The sequence below is a fragment of the Danio aesculapii genome, chromosome 21 (assembly GCF_903798145.1).
Source record: "Danio aesculapii chromosome 21, fDanAes4.1, whole genome shotgun sequence".
NCBI lineage: Eukaryota > Metazoa > Chordata > Actinopteri > Cypriniformes > Danionidae > Danio > Danio aesculapii.
Window position 1 is genome coordinate 34658377 of NC_079455.1, and position 17713 is coordinate 34676089.

General features: G+C 33.5%; 1 protein-coding gene across 2 annotated transcripts in view; it reads right to left on the bottom strand.

Moving 5' to 3' along the window:
- Window positions 1-17713, bottom strand: part of ccbe1 (collagen and calcium binding EGF domains 1) — a 108661-nt gene that overhangs the window by 27784 nt on the left and 63164 nt on the right. For both annotated transcript variants that reach the window (XM_056447185.1, XM_056447186.1), the window contains exons 5-8: window positions 15821-15958; window positions 9375-9481; window positions 3711-3822; window positions 2469-2608 (exon numbers count right to left, since the gene is read on the bottom strand). In XM_056447185.1, coding sequence (XP_056303160.1) covers window positions 2469-2608; window positions 3711-3822; window positions 9375-9481; window positions 15821-15958 — 497 coding nt within the window. The remainder of the gene's footprint in view (window positions 1-2468; window positions 2609-3710; window positions 3823-9374; window positions 9482-15820; window positions 15959-17713) is intronic.

Consider the following 17713-nt stretch of genomic DNA (forward strand, 5'->3'; position numbering starts at 1 on the left):
TTTATAAATATATTTATATTTATGTATTATTTGTAATACAATTTTGTTCTTTAATACAAGCAGTCAGATAAATGTAGTTTACCTTTAATTTTAGCTGCTAAAAGAAAACGCTTATTCTGAATGTATCAAACAAAACTCAAGTACATGTACAGGACAGCATGAGCATTTATAGCAAATAAACAAATGCAAATATTATCCCACTTGCTATTTGAGCGAGTTCTTAAACGCCTATGATTGGTCACACGCTCAACAGAAAAGGCTGTGATTGGCTCAAATGCTGTTTACTGATAACTGACACTGATAAATGGCAGCGTCCATTGCAGCTGATCCATTATAGATGACGACATGGTGGAGAAGACTTGCTGACGAGCTCACGTCTGGATCCACTGTTGTAACAGCCAAGAGACAAATGAATCTCGTTACCTCACGAATACGCCAGGAGGTCAAAAGGGCCACAAAGAGCGAGAGAGAGAGAGAGAGTTTACAGCTTTCATTTTCTTCATACCTGGGTTCTGATGTACTTCCCTGTCAGTGAAAGACCGTCCAGCAAACTCACAAGCAGTGAATTGTGCACAGTTATCTGCTTTTTAAGTAGTTGGAGATTTACCCCTCGGGTTCTCCTCCCTCGCCTTATTAAGCTACCATCATACAACGCATATGTGATATATGATGTCAGTACATAACCGGTTATGATTATTACTGAACCGATACCAAATTGTTCGCGTCTGTATCATGGTGCATCAAAAAAACAATTAGATTTGACACTCCTAGATTTACTGGTCGCATGCCTGTGTATTAGTGTGGGGTCTGTTTTAGATGCGAGACAGAACGAAATGTGATTGGTTGCTTTACGTGTCAATCACAAGTCATTATGAGTGATGCATTCAAAGTTTTCAATCTATCTAAAAGCCATCTATACGAGACTATACTATGCAAATGATGATATCATATTGTCTTGTTGCAATTGGTTGCTTAAACTTTTATCAAGATATGGGTATTATCATGCTATTGACCTAAACTGCAAAAATGTATAAAAGCGTTTGTGCATTGCTCTATTGTATATAAATGCTTAGAGTGTTGCAATGTTTAATGTTTTAAAAAAGTAAAATAGGTAATACTTTACAATAAGGCATATGTATATATATGTAAGGCATATGCATATGTACATATGCATATGTAAGGACTATTGTGTGTTTGATTGTGTAAATATATGCATATATGCATGTACATTTATGCTTTTAAACTGAGTATATATTTGTTGTTTATTTAGCTTTGTCTATACATTTGTTTTATTTGGTTTATTTTACAATGCTTGTTTGTTTGTTGTTTGTAAAGCACTTTTGTTGCATGTATGTAGGAAAAGTGCTATACAAATAAAATGTATTGCTATTATTATTAATAGTATTGAACAGTGTTAACAAAGAACAGATTATCGAGCTTATTCTGCAATGCGGAGGTGTGCTAATTTCTGCGATAGTTTTAAAACTTCAGAATCAGTCGCCTATGAGAGAAATGACTTGAAATAAATGGAAACGGTCAAATTACTTGCTCTACAAACAGGTTTGGTAATCACTGTACATAAAAACAAAAAATAATACTATTACAAAAAATCTGTTTGGAGCATCAAGCAGCATAACGAGCTGTTTTAAAGAGCTAAAAATGAATGGAAGTAAATGAAAACAGAAGTCTCGAGCCAATAAGGTTTCAATAGAGGTGATCGCTCATACATGAAAAATAAGTGTCAATAAACAGAGTATTTTCAGTCAATATCTCTGATGTGTCATAGGTCAGATTAATGTGGAAATGTTTATGTGTGCAGTAAATGAAATGTTTAAGCATTTGCTGCTATATTGAACAAACCACTGCCAATACAACAGCATACAATTCTTAAAAGAAACATAACAAAAAATTATTCACTGCATTTTGACATGAAATCTAATTATGGTTAATTCAGTGTTGGTGGTAATGCATTACAAGTAATGCAGGTTATGTAATAATCTTATTTTTCTAAGTAATTACTTTTAAAAAATTAAGTAATAATATTTGCGTTATTTAAAAAAATGCAATGTGACTTACTTTTTAGTCTAATTAATTAGCTTTTAAAAAATAAATTGCTGAATTAAAATGATCATAGTCACATTGAATCATGCACTCAATGAAAGAAGGCGTTTAATATTTTGAATGCATCAAAGCCCTGCAATTCTGCAAAACCCTGCCATTTCCAAAAAGAAATCAAGCCTCAGCCAGGTAAGAAAAAGTAATGATATGCATTACTTACCATAAAAAGTAACCAAGTAACACAACTAGTTTCTTTTTTGGGGCAGTAACTTGATATTGTCATTACTTTCAGAAATAACTTTCCCTAACACTGGATATATTGCATATATTGGATCACCACATGTCTAGGCTACACCTGATAAAACATGGTTTCAGAAGCTTTCAGGTTATGAATGTGGATTGATACGCACCACTGGGCCACGTCGACCCTGTTTAATATGCGACAGGTCAGGGGATGGTCCAATGGGTCCCATGTCACCTCTGGGACCAGGTAAGCCTGGTGGCCCCATATGTCCAGGAGAGCCAGAGGATCCTTTGGCTCCTGGGGTCCCTGAGAGACAATTTGAAGTGAGAAGAAAAGCTTTAGAAAATGACACAGAAAAATAAGCAGCAGATACATTTGAAGCAAAAATTTTTTCAAAAAATTTCCCAAATGATGTTTAACAGAGCAAGGAATTATTTCACAGTACTTCCGATAATATTTTTTCTTCTGGAGAAAGTCTTATTTGTTTTATTTTGGCTAGAATAAAAGCAGTTTAAAATTTTTTTTAAATCATTTTAAGGTCAATATTATTAGCCCTCTTAAGCAATTTTTGGGAGAATTTTTTGTCTACTTAACAAAACATCGTTATTGTCAAGTGATGCGCATGCTGACAAGGGAGGTGTGGATCCAGTTTATTGAGAATGGTCAGGCAAGCAACAGTCAAAACAGGGGTAAACGGGTACAAACAGGCAAATCCAGAGTCATAGTCAAATACAGGCGGATGGTTAAAAAGGCAGGCAGCAGACAATGTAAAACAAACAAAACAAAGGCAAGGAAAACATGTCGTAATGTTCACAGTTCAGTATAACAAGACTCAGCAATGATGTTAGTGTGAGGTAACTTTATAGTCCAGGTATTGAATGATGAGCTCCAGCTGTCTGTCTGTGTGTGTGTGTGTGTGTAATAACCGGAAACTAGGAACAGGTGTGTGTGTGTGTGTGTGTATGTGTGTGTGTGTGTGTGTGTGTGTGTGTGTGTGTGTGTGTGTGTGTGTGTGTGTGTGTGTGTGTGTGTGTGTGTGTGTGTGTGGAGCATGACTGGAACTTGTTGTCCATAAACCGGCGGATCTGTAGTCTGTTAGCGATCTGCAGCTGTTAGATCGCTGATAATCATAACAGTTACACAGTGACTTGCCTAATTACCCTAACTTGCCTAACTAACCTAGTTAAGCCTTTAAATGGCACTTTATGCTAAATACTAGTATATTGAAAAATATCTAGCAAAAAATTATGTACTGTCATCATGGCAAAGATAAAAGAAATCAGTTATTAGAAATGAGTTATTGAAACTATTTTGTCTAAACTTATTTTAAACAGAAGAAATATATACGGGAGGTAATAACTCAAGAGCTAATAATTCTGACTCTAACTGTACAGTACATAAAATTCACCTGCAGGTCCAGGAGGCCCTGGAGGTCCAGGTAAAAATGAGTTTGTCGTCATCATCATCTTTTCATTGGTCATCTGCTTATTGATCTCTGTGTTGCTTGACAATAAGGACATCTAAGTAAAAAAAAAAAAAAAAAGAGATAAAACACAAATCATCACGCTGGCTCTCGCACTGCAGGACTGAACAGAAATATGAAATAGAAAGAAAACTTTTGGAATCAAACCTCAACAGAACCTATAATAAAACATTTTAATTTTAAGTAAGATATACACGAAAAGTTACTTATAAATGAATAAGTCAATTATTAATTCTTTACTCTCTTTCGTGCCTTTACTCTCTCTATATGCAAATTGTAGTCTATTAATTAGGAAAAATGTTCAGTAAAGAATCTTAATATTTCCATACTAAAATACATAAAAAGTGTGTAAATAAATGAATATACAGCGAAATAACCATAAAATTAAAAGCAAAAAAAATAAAAAATAAAAAATCTCTGCCATGCCGATTTATACTTATGTTGTTTAAGCTTTCCTGAGAAAAAAATATTCAATACATAATCTCTTTTTAATGCTAAAATTAAAAAAATAAATATATATAGATAATAATTTTTGAAAATAAATTAATATACTGTAAAAAAAGAAAAGAGAACTAAAATATAAAAATACTTTTATTAAAATGTGTTTTAAAAAAAATGATGAAATATATAAATACTATTTTAAAAAACAAGACGAATCTTGTTATAAATAAATAAAAACTGATCCAAAAACAATCTTAAATTAGTCGGTAAAAAGAATATTCAATAAAGAATCTTAGTCTCACAGGAATTCTCACAGCAAGATGGTCGCTGGTTCGAGTCCTGGCTGGGTCAGTTGGCATTTCTGTGTGGAGTTTGCATGTTCTCCCTGTGTTGGCGTGGGTTTCCACCGGGTGCTCCGGTTTCCTCCAAAGACATGCGCTATAGGTGAATTGAATAAACTAAATTGTCCATAGTTTATGTGTGTGAATGCAAGAGTGTATGGGTGTTTCTCAGTGCTGGGTTGCTGTGTAAAACATATACTGGATAAGTTGGCGGTTTATTCCGCTGTGGCAACCCCTGATGAATAAAGGGACCAAACCGAAGGAAAATGAATGAATGAATTCTTTACTCTCTCTCATGCCTTTACTCTCTCTATATGCAAACGGTAGTCTATTATTTGGGAAGAATGTTCAGTAAAGAATCTTAATATTTCAGTCCTAAAATACATATTAAAAATATGTAAATAAATAAATATACAGCTAAGTAAATAACCATGAAATGAACAATAAAATAAAAATCTCAATGTAAAAAATAGGGATGCTCCGATTGATCGGCATCGGCCGATAATCACATTTCACGACTGAGTTGTTACTTGTTGATCTTGCCGATCTCATGAACTGATCGCAAGTGTTTGTTTACAAGTTTACAACAAACTCGTAGGAAGATGCATGTGTGCGAACGGGTTATGCATCAGCAGCGCTACAACACATGAGCACATTTCCAAATTGCATTAAAAGTCATTTTTCTTACCATTTTTTATCTGTTTTATCTATTTTCTTTTTGTCAAACTGCTTCTGATGATGAATGCAACATCCATAATTTATTATCTTAGGTTAGGCGAGATCTCATACTTAAAGGGTAATTGTGCTTATGCAATGGCAAAGTTATTTAAAGCTTGAAGAATCAGAATCGGTACTCGGCATCAGCCGATCACCATGACAAGGAATCGGTACTCAGTATTGGTTGCAAAAATCCTGAACAGAGCATCCCTAGTATTCCTTGAGTAATTCCTTGAGGTTGTTACAACAAAGATCGATTAAAGTTAACTTAATTGTTTTTACAAATTTAAATAGATTGAATAGAAAACAATTAAGTTGACGCTCCAAAGATCTTGAATTGTGTTGTTTCAACTCATAAGTAACTGAACGAAGCAGCAAAAGTCACTTTTGAGTGTCGATCCAAACTTATGTTTTTTAAGCTTTCCTGAGAAAAGAATTTCAATAAATAAATCCCTTTTTAGTGGTAAAACTGAATAAAATTATAGTTATTTTTGAAAATAAATGAATTTACTGTAAAAATAAAAATATATAAAGCTGAAAACATAAAATAAAATATAAAAATTTGTTTTAAAAATAAAATGCTAAAATAAATACATTTAAACAAAAAATTTGATGAATCTTTTATTTATAAATAAAACTGATCCAAAAACAACCCTGAAGTAATTTAGTCTGTTAGTCTGTAGAAAGAAAAATCAATAAAGCATTTTATTCAATAAAATAATAAAGTGATATCCTTGTTTTTCTTTATGTTGATACACTGCTTTGACACAATCCACGTTGTAAAAGCACTATAGAAACAAGGAGTAATTGAAGCTGAAATGTTTTTGACAGACATATTAGTATGAATGATTACTCTAAAAAAAGTAAGCTCATTCAACAGCCTCGAGATCAGTAAATCATTCCTCTCAGCATCTAACGGGAGGATCAGTTCAAATACGAGACATAACAAGATAAGAGAATTATAATTCAAACCAAAGTAACACAAGAATGTAATGCGATCTATAAACTGCAACATCTGCGTTCATGCCGTTCACAAAAAACAGGAAATCTCTGAATTATTCAGGTTGGTGCGTGAACCGAGATCAGTGGCTGTCTTTTACAAGAGTCTTTCACTTCAAAGAACTGGAGGTATCCATTACCTGCTAACCTCTGAGCTCTGGACATCAACGCACATGCACACACGCTCATACACATGCGCACACACACACACAGAACTTTGAGGTTTCGCCACACGCAGTAGATACAGCCTTAGGCCTGGTGCATAAATCTGTGTAAGTGTCTGTGTCCAGCGCTTTGCAAGCAATTTAAATCTCATTTGTCATTGTTTCTGGTTTTGATTTGTGTCTGGTTGCTTGAACTGTGCATATTTCAATCCCATGTTGCACTGAGTGCCAATGTCAACCGCTCATGATGCTGCAAGACATTAGGAGAATTATGTAGCGTAAAGAACAGTCCGTTTCACATTAAAAAAGAAACTAAAAGTTCAAATGAAACACCACAGTTCAGATTCTGCTGACTAGTGTACTTTAAGGTGTGATTATACATCCCTGATATGTTAACAACACAATATATTGTACACTAATGGTAGATTTAACCAATATTTTACATATTTTATAGTAATATTGACCTGCATAGAGAAACCAAAAACACACTTTTGGTGTTTTTTTAAGTTTCTTACAGTGTGTTTACCAAGGCTGTAATTACGTGATCAAAAATATTTAAATAACATTAATATTCTGAAATATTTTTTTACATTTTTAAATATTTTTTTTTACTAGTTTAATTGAGATACTTGCTTTTCAGGCTCCATTAAGAAAAATAAATGCTTTATAAGTTGAAAATTTTTTTACATTAAAACAAACAAAAAGGATTTGATACCATAGGGAAAAACTGACACAGCATTAATGGCATCAAGAAAAATCTAGACATTTTTATAACAGTTTCTATTAAGCCTATTTGTATAACACTATAATTCATTAATTAAAAAAAATAGATATAAAAAGCTGTACAAATGTAAAAAGAAAACAAAAAAAACTACATAACTAACTAACTAAAAAAACGCTCAATCAATAATACATATGCTAATAACCTCACAAATGATGGTGACAATTGTTAAGATAGAAAAGGTAATAAAAAGCAGAACATTTTTTTAAAAACACACATTGTAAAAATTATTAGAAAAAAAGTGTGTAACCTGTTTTAGCATTATACACAGTTCATAAACTTGATAGTTAAAAGGCAACACATTTCTCACTTCAAGTCAACCAATCACTTTAAAAGCACTTGGTTTACTCACTTTTTGGTCACACTTTATTTTAAGGTACAATTCTCGCTATGAACAAACCGCTCGCTATGACTTTTGCTGCACTAAACTCAGAATTTGCTGCTTATTAATATTTTTAAGGTAGTTGGGTTTGAGTATTAAATATAGAATTAGGGATGTAGAAAATGATCATGCAGAATATGCACTTTCTAAGTATTAATAGACAGCCAATATCTTAATAATAGGCAGGTAATAAACCACTTGTTAATAGTGAAAATTGGTCCCTAAACTAAAAATGTTACCACTTTTTAAGTAAAGTCAACAAATCACTTTTTACCCTGCGCACAAAGCAAATATAACCTTTTCCAAAAATATAAGTAAATAAATAAATGTATAAATAAATAATTAAATAAGTAATTAAATAAATATACTATTAAATAAATAAGTAAATAATTAATTAAGTACATAAACAATTAAATAAGTAAATAAATACTTAATTAAATAAATAAGCAAATAAGTAAATAAGCAAATAGTAAATAAATAAGTACATGAATAAATAAATAAATAAATAAGTAAATACATAATTAAATAAATAATCAAATAAGTAAATAAATAAGTAATTAAATAAATACACCATTAAATAAATAAGTAAATAAATACATAATTAAATAAATAAACAAATATGTAAATAAATAAGTACATAAGCAATTAAATAAGTACACAAATAATTAAATAAATAAGTAAATAAATAAGCAAATAAGTAAATAAATAAGTAAATAAGTAATTAAATAAGCAAAAAAGTAAATAAATAAGTTAATAAGTAATTAAAGAAGTAAATTAATAAGTAAATAAGTATCTAAATAAATAAGTAAATAAGCAATTAAATAAGTAAATAAAGTAAATAAGTAATTAAATAAGTAAATAAAGTAAAACAGTAAATAAGTAAAGTAAATAAATAATGTAAATGCACAAATAAATAAATAAATATGTAAATAAATAAGTAAACAAGTACGTAAATAGGCAAATAAATAATTAAGCAATTCAATAAATGAGTAAATAAATACATAAGTAAATAAACAAATAAGTAAATAAATAAGTAAATAAGTTAATAATTAAATAAATAGTAAACAAGGTAAATTATTAAATAAGTAAATAAATAAATAAAGTAAACTAAATAATTATTTAATTACTTATTTAATTAAAATATATCTTTAATTAATTACTTAAGTAAATATGTGAATAAATAAAGTATGTCAATAAATAAATAAATAACAGAAGCAAAGTTACTATGAAAAAAATTGAAAAAGGCATGAACAAGAACCTCATCAACATTTTTTTTTCGTCACCGTCTCGTACGACCACAACACCAGCCTCAACCATCCAGCTCACAATGTTCTTTTACTCTCTCACTCTTTCCCCTCACAGCCTGTTGGACCACACGCACAAAAGCCATATATCACACCGCGGCCATGAGGGTGTTGAGTGGATTTGTTGACAGTCTCGCTTTGACCGCAAAACATAGACTATTCGCCCGTCTAAACCGCATCGCTGCTTTCAGCCTGATTTACTAGCCTCCAGCAAGGACAGATGTAAGTCACACTACCAGACATTTTGGCCTGCGTTTTATCGCTTTTATTTTCACCTATAAAGTCACCAACACATCCCAGAAGACCTGTATAAGCCACGTTTGACTTACCTCGTGAAATATTGGCAGGTAGGTTCTTGCTGGGTCGCCTCAAGTGTACTGATGAGGACATGCATATAAAATTAAATCTGCTGCTTGTTTAAGAGAATAAACCCTGCAGGTGAAGCGGGAATATATTGTACCTTCTGTTTGAGTTGGAGAACAGTCATTTTCATCTGATGGAAGTCCTCGCATGTGGCCGAACACGTGCCTTCTTTCATGACGTTGTCAGATTTTTCGAAGAGTGGAGCTGCAAAGAGATGACATGATGACATGGGGGATTTAAAAGGAAAATATTTGAACACAAAAATGAACACTCTGCCATCATTTACTCATCCTTCACTTGTTTAAAGTCTTTTTGAGTTTCTTTCCTCGGTTGCACACAACAAAAAATATTCTGAAAAATGCTGGTAGCTGACATCCACTTACTTCACCTACTATGGAAGTCAATGGATGCTAGCAGTCAGCATTCCTCCAAATACAGTGCATCCAGAAAGTATTTATAGCGCTTCACCTTTTCCACATTTTTTATGTTACAGCCTTATTGCAAAATGGATTAAATTAATTTATTTCCTCAAAATTCTACACACAATACCCCATAATGACAATGTGAAATAAGATTTTTAGAAATTGTTGCAAATTTATTAAAAATAAAAACCTGAAAAGAAAAAAAAAAAAATAAAATAAATAAATCTCATGGACATAAATATTCACAGGCTTCGCTGTAAAGCTCTAAATTGAGCTTAGCTACATTCTGTTTCCATTGATCATTCTTGAGATGTTTCAGCAGCTTAATTGGAGTTCATCTGTGGTAAATTCAGCTGATTAAACATGATTTGAAAAGGCATACACCAGTCTATACAAGTTCCCAGGGTTGACAGTGCATGTCAAAGCACAAACCAAGCATGAAGACAAAGGAATTTTCTAAATCTCTGAGACAGAATTGTCTTGAGGCACAAGGCTGGGGAAGGTTACAGAAAATTTTCTGCTGTTCTGAAAGATCCAATGAGCACAGTAGCCTCCATCATCCGTAAGTGGAAGATGTTTGCAACCACCAGGACTCTTCCCAGAGCTGGCCGGCCATCTGAGCTGAGTGATCGGGAGAAGGGCCTTAGTCAGGGATGTGATCAATAACTCGATGGTCACTCTGTCTGAGCTCCAGTGTTCTTCCGTGGAGAGAGGAGAACCTTACAGAAGGACAACCATCTACGCAGCAATCCACCAATCAGGTCTGTATGGTAGAGTGGCCAGATGGAAGCCATTCCCTGCCTGGAATTTATCAAAAGGCATCTGAAGGACTCTCAGACCATAGGAAGTGAATGCCAGGTGTTGCGTTTGGAGAAAACCAGGCACCACTCATCACCAGGCTAATACCATCCCTACAGTGAAGCATGGTGGTGGCAGCATCATGCTGTGGGGATGTATTTCAGCAGCAGGAACTAGAAGACTAGTCAGGATAGAGCGAAAGATGAATGCAGCAATGTACAGAGACATCCTGAATGAAAACCTGCTTCAGAGTGCTCTTGACCTCAGACTGGGGCGACGGTTCATCTTCCAGCGGGACAATGAACCAAAGCATAACGGCAAAATTTCAATGGAGTGGCTTCACAACAACTCTGTGAATGTTCTTGAGTGGCCCAGACAGTGCCCAGACCTTAATCCTATTGAACATCTCTGGAGAGATCTGAAAATGGCTGTACACTTTTGGCTGTCGCTTCCCATCTAACCTGATAGAGCTTAAGAGGTACTGCAAAGAGGAATGGACAAAAATTCCCAAAGACAAGTACACTGAAAAAAAATATTCAAAGATGATTCCTTGGATTTACTAAATTTTTTTTTTACGTTAAGTGGTTGTAAACAATTATTTGGGTTAAATTTAAACAAACAAATTAAGTTGAACATTATTAAATTTAATTTGTTTGTTTAAATTCAACACAAATAAATTGTTTGCAACAGTTTTGCATGCAACACTTTTTTTCAGTGTATGCCAAGCTTGTGGCATCATATTCAAAAAGACTTGAGGCTGTAATTGCTGCCAAGGGTGCATCAACAAAGTATTGAGCAAATGCTGTGAATACTTATGTACATGTGATTTTTCAGGTTTTTTATTTTTTATACATTTGAAGCAATTTCAAAAAATCTTTTTTCACATTGTCATTATGGGGTATTGTGTGTAGAAATTTGAGGAAATAAATCAATTTAATCACTAAATTTAATAAATGAAAAGGCCCCTACTGGCCCATATCTATCAGCTGATAACTACTCTTAATGCCCATTCAATCGAGTGATAACATTCAAAGTGGGTGACATATTAAACTGAATAGTTAAGGTAATACATTTTGATAATGAAAATATTTCTAGAAAAATGAAATGCAAATAAAATATAAACTAAATAAAAAATATTAAAAAAATGTAAAATAAAAATAATAAATACTCTAATAAAGAATCCATAATGCCAGATCTTTAAAGAAAAGTTGATTATTAAAGTCACATTAATGCAAATAATTAATTATTTTATTTATATAATACTTTATTAATACCCTTCTTATTCATTATAAATAAAAGACTTGTGTGTATTGCCAACATATAACGACTAAACAGTGCAGCAATTTGAGCACATTAATGCACAAAAGCACACACAGCATGCCTCAATAATAATAATAAAAAAAACTGTTTTGACATATTGGGCTTTATTTTAACGATCTAGGCACAAAGTCTAAAGCACATGGTGCAGAAAGCATTAAGGGTGTGTGCCACTTTTGCTATTTTAAGGATGGACAACTATGCTCTGCACCCCGGCGCATGGTCTAACAGGGCTGAGCTTATTCTCTTAATGAGTTATGGGTCTGTTTTGAGCATAACGTGCATTAAACCAATCAGAGTCTCATCTCCCATTCCCTTTAATAGTCAGTTGTGTTGCGTAATGGCACATTTGCTATTTACATGGCAGACTTTGTAAGTAAAAAAACTGAATGGAAAACGGAACACTTCACTAGCGAGAAAACAGTTTAACAAACCATCTGTGCGAGGATAAAGAATTAGCCTCCTCCATTCGGCCTCTTTACTTTTACGCTTTACTTTACTCCTTTACTTTCGTGGATAAGGAAATGGTGTTGTACGTACTCCACTGACATCAATTAGCCTACATATTTAATTTCATTTGTTAAGCGCAAAGATTGGTTTCAAATCTATTTCTAAATTTAGTTCTGATTTCCAGCCAAGTTATATCCAAACACATGTCCTATTCTTATGCCCCATATGGTGATGCATACATCTCCAAAACCTGACAGCTGGACAAATTTAAACTTGTTTTTATTAAAACAAATATAAATATGCAAATAATAAATAATACTGCTAATAATAATAACATTATAGAAATGCAAACTGTCATGAATAAACTTAAAAAAAAGTCCCCGACAGAAGGCATGGAGGCAGTAGTTTTTATATTTATTTAGTAAATATAAATTTTCATAACATTTTATCCTTAATTTTTTTATATATGTAAATATATTTGTGTATTGCTGTACATCCTGTTTGTATTAAGCTATTTGTAAGCATTTGGACCTGCATATGCACATAGCTAACGTGCTCTGCACTGGACTTTAGACAACTTTTAGTTGGTCAATGGCAGAGTTGATTTTAGTTCCTCAAAACAGCAATGCTCAAAAAGAGGTGTGTTAAGTCGCATTTTTGAAGACCAGCACACCCATGAGTCCACAAAGTGGCGTTAATTGATTTGCTATTTAAATAACGTGGTGCAAAACAAGAAAATTTGGGTTGCGATGGTTTGAAAATAACAACAAATCGCACAGGTGTATGATAGGGCCCTTAAAGTTGTCATGTGGATTGATCTTGGTTTGACGTTTGTTGCAGCTAAAGTCACACTGCAGGAAAGAGTCTAAAATATTCTGACACTGCCAGAACTTTACCATCCCAAGGTTGAACAACGCAGTATTCGCAATACTTTTGGCAATAGTTTGCAGAATTTGCCTCAATGTGTTTGTCGTGAACCCAGCCATGTTGGCCAATCAGAAATGAGAAAACAGCCGCACACACATCATGAATCAAAAACTCTGGTTATAGCGTCCACGCGCACACTTTGACCAGGGTGAGGATTTTCCAAAACTCTGGGTAGAGTTTTCAGAAAGTTCGATTTTCAGTCACATGACACTGCATTTTGTGTAGACAAACAGTGAAACCACATAGAAAACAAAACTATATAGTTTTAGTTCAGAGCTAATTTTGTCATAAAAGTGTGCCATGGACGTAAACGTGGATCTGCAGTTGTGGTCAGAAAAGAGGCTCATTCAATACAGCTCTAATCAGAAATACACAAGCTCATGTCATTCCTGCCAAAAGTTCAATCCCAATCTCTTGGAGACTCCTACAGCTTAGCTTGACTCGTTACTGATAACCTCATCTGATCCACACTCTGTAATCTCAGCGTTCTGGAATTCTCAGAATTCCTGTTTTGTACATCTGGATTGTTGCAACCATGAATGGCCAGAAAGGTCATCATGTTTTGTACTCAAACTGGCCCACCAAAAAGGAGACAGCACACAGGAAACTAACTGACTGAAGTGCTCCATCAGAAAGACTAAAAAGATAGATGGATACAGGAGAGAGTGATTGATGCTAATGCTAACCGCTAGCTGCTGTCCCAAGTCATTAACCGCAATGGGTCAGTGGACTTCCTGCAGGAAGTAATGTCTTATAAATGTGTCAAACTACATTTTTTTGTAAATCTCCTAAGATTAAGAACAGAGTTACATATACATTTATAAAAAAATAAATAAACCAAAAAGTAGTATATTTGAATGTAGAATAATCATATTTATTAAATATTTTAAATATGTTCTATTATTAAGAAAAGGCCATCCATCTATCTTTGTACGTTAAATGTCCATCCATCCATCAATCTAAATGTTTGTTACATATGTCCATCCATTCATCCATCCATCCATGCATCGGTTTATGTTAAATATGTTCATCCATCCATCCGTTGATGTTAAATATGTCCATCCATCCATCCATCCATCCATCCTGTTAAATATGTCCATCCATCAATCCAGCCGTCCGTCCATCCCTCCATCCATCCATCCATCCATCCATCCATCCATCCATCCAAATGTTTATGTTAAATATGTCCAGCCATCTATCAATCCACCCATCAATCCATATGTTTACGTTAAATATGCCCATTCATACATCTATCCATGTTTGTAAAATACGTCCGTCCATCCATCCATCCATCCATCCATCCATCCATCCATCTGTTTACGTTAAATATGTCCATCCACCCATCCATCCATATCTTTATGTTAAATATGTCCATCCAACCAGCCATCCATCCATCCATCCATCCGCTTGTTAAATATGTCCATCCATCCACATATCCATCCAAATGTTTGTTAAATATGCCCATCCATCCATACATGATGGTAATAGTTTAATTGCAGTGTTTACTTCAATAATGTCACTAATATATGCATACTCCACATGTCTTAATTCCATTTCTGTTTAGTTCAGTTATGACTTTAGTCGCATTAAGGTAATCAAAAAAAAAAAAAAAAAAAAAAAAAACCTGTTTACATGGTAGACTCTTAATCAGAGTATTCATATTAAAATTGTATTAAAGTATTGTTGCCCATGTAAACATACTCTATGTTTGACACACAGAAAATGCAAAGAGCCCTGACGGTATGTACTTACATCTAAAGCAAGTATGAAATCCCTGTTTGGAGCTTATGTAGGCCTAGAGTTCAAAATTCATGTTTAACTGAATAAACAGTTAGTAAACACAAGTACATCATATTGAACATAATTTATTTTCATCACCAATTATCATAGTAGAACAGTTTCTCAAGCAGTTTGTGATGCATTTTGGAAATAGGAGATGAGCCCCTGGTCTAATGCTCCACCTGGCTCGAGAAACCCGTTCTCAAAGATTTATTATTTGGGTAGCACACATATTCTGAATGCCTTCAGCAGAATTCAAATGAGCCATTTTAATCTAGATTAATCTAGATTAATTAAACATTATATTTATATTAAATATAGATGTTTTGTTAATACAGGCCCAGATTTGCACAAGTTTCATTACACATAATGGGCCCTATCAGACACCCGGCGCAATGCGGCTCAAGGTCAAACGCAATTGTTGTTTGCTAGTTTCAGCTTGGCGCAAGAGTCGTTTTGACATTTTGCGCCACACCGTTTAAATAGCAAATGCATTTGCGCTCATATGTGCGCCCATAGGCGTTCTGATCTAAAAATGAATGGGAGATGAGACTCTGATTGGTTTATTCTCAAAACACACCTATAACTCATTAAAGAATAAGCTCAACCCTGTTAGACCATGCGCCCTTTTAGACCATTTCCGTCCTTAAAATAGCAAAAGTGGATTGTGACACGCCCTTAATGCTTTTGCACCCTGTATTTGCACTTTGCACATGGATTGTCAAAATAGAGCCCTAAGTATTGCTCCAAAAGTGAGATGGGTGTTTTTCAGAGAAATATGTTATCGGTGTTCTCATTTACGCTGACAGCTGTAAATGCATAAACACAAAGATGAAGGGAACACACACACCTCTCTCGCCCTTGGTACACGTCTTTCCATCATCCTCCAGGTAGAAGCCGATGTGGCAGTCGCACCGGTAGCTGCCGGGAGTGTTCACACACATCTGTGAGCACACAGTCTCGTTATTGTTGGCACATTCATCAATGTCTGAAAAAAAAATGGAGAGGAAAAATGTGAGGGACAGAAAGTTGGCAAAGTGCAAAAGACGTGATATTCTCTCCTTGGGCGGCATTAAGTGCTTCTGGGAGAAACAACATTTGAGTCCCATCAAATCAACTTCACACTTCAGCAGTCCAGGATGTCAGATTCGTAAAAAACAAAACAAAAAAAGAAAAACACTCACGCTGATATTAAAGAAACATTGAGAAATCAAACAATGGGAAACTAAAAAAAAAACAGCTCATATAGAGGGCGCTGATGTCTTTGTGTGGTTAAATATTCCTGATGCTTTAAATGTGTGCCATTTCAAAGCATTTTAAAAATGACAATTTTTTTTAAAGTTATGAACTCTTTGAAAACTACTGACCTATTTTTTTTTTTCACAGGTAAAAAAAAGTAAAGTAAACAACGTGAATTATTTAAAAAGATTTGGAATCCAATTTTTAAGTTTTATAAAAAGAGCACCGCATGATGTGATAAAATAGTTTTCTCCTATTGTCTTCTGCTGTATCTCTTCCATTTTTATTAATTTATTTTTATTTTATTTATTTTTATATACTGTGTGTGTATGATTTACTTTAGTTTGTTTGTTGCTTAGTTTTGACGTTGTACTGTATTGTTAACTTTTGAAAAATCTAAATAAAAAAATAATAAAAAACTAAAGTAAAAAGTGGTAAAAAAACTACAGTAAAACCAGTGGTTCTGGTTATCAAATAATACATTCACATAAACCTAAATTAGTCTCACTTATCGCAAAATAAAAGCACATCTAAATCTAGTAAAAGTTAAACATTTTAAAATTACTTTGAATATGTGTGGGCGACACAATGGCTTAGTGGTTAGCTCTGTCGCCTCACAGCAAGAAGATCGCTGGCTCGAGTCCCGGCTGGGTCCGTGTGGAGTTTGCATGTTCTCCACGTGCCCGCATGGGATTCCTCTGGGTGCTCCGGTTTCCCCCGCAATCGAAAGACATAGGCGAATAGAATAAACTATACTGTCCGTACTGTATGTGTGTAAATGAGTGTGTATGGGTGTTTCCCAGTACAGGGTTGCAGCTGGAAGGGTATCCGCTGTGTAAAACATATGCTGAATAAATTGGTGGTTCATTTCACTGGGGCAACCCCTCATGAATTTATGAATGAATGTGCATTACATAAGTACAATTTATAAAAACACATTAAGAAATTGTTACGTAGTAATAGTTATTGAAGCTGAATAAAAAGATAACAATCTTAAATTTGCATGAATTATACAAAAAGCGAATATTTTTTATTGAACATTTTTAATATCCATGCATCCATATTAAACAACAAAAAACAGAAAAATAGAAAAAATGTAATAATAAAAAGACAAAAATAAAACATACAAAAAAAAATAAAATCTCTCATAAAAAATCTATAGAACCACATGTCCATGGATCTATCAATGAATATACAGAATAACAAAATATCTGTATATACACATTTATTTATTTATTAGTATTAATTTTGTGAAAAAAGGAAAGAACAATAATAAACAAAAAAATATCTCTTTGTATGGATGATGCTTTTGAGCATTTTTTTGCAACATTTATATAGTTGAAGTCAGAATTATTAGCCCCTCGTTCATTTTTTCCCCAATTTCTGTTTAGAGGAGAGAAGATTGTAACATTTCTAAACATAATAGTTTTAATAACTCATTTCTAATAACTGATCTATTTTTATTTTATCTTTGCCATGACAACAGTAAATAATATTTTAATAA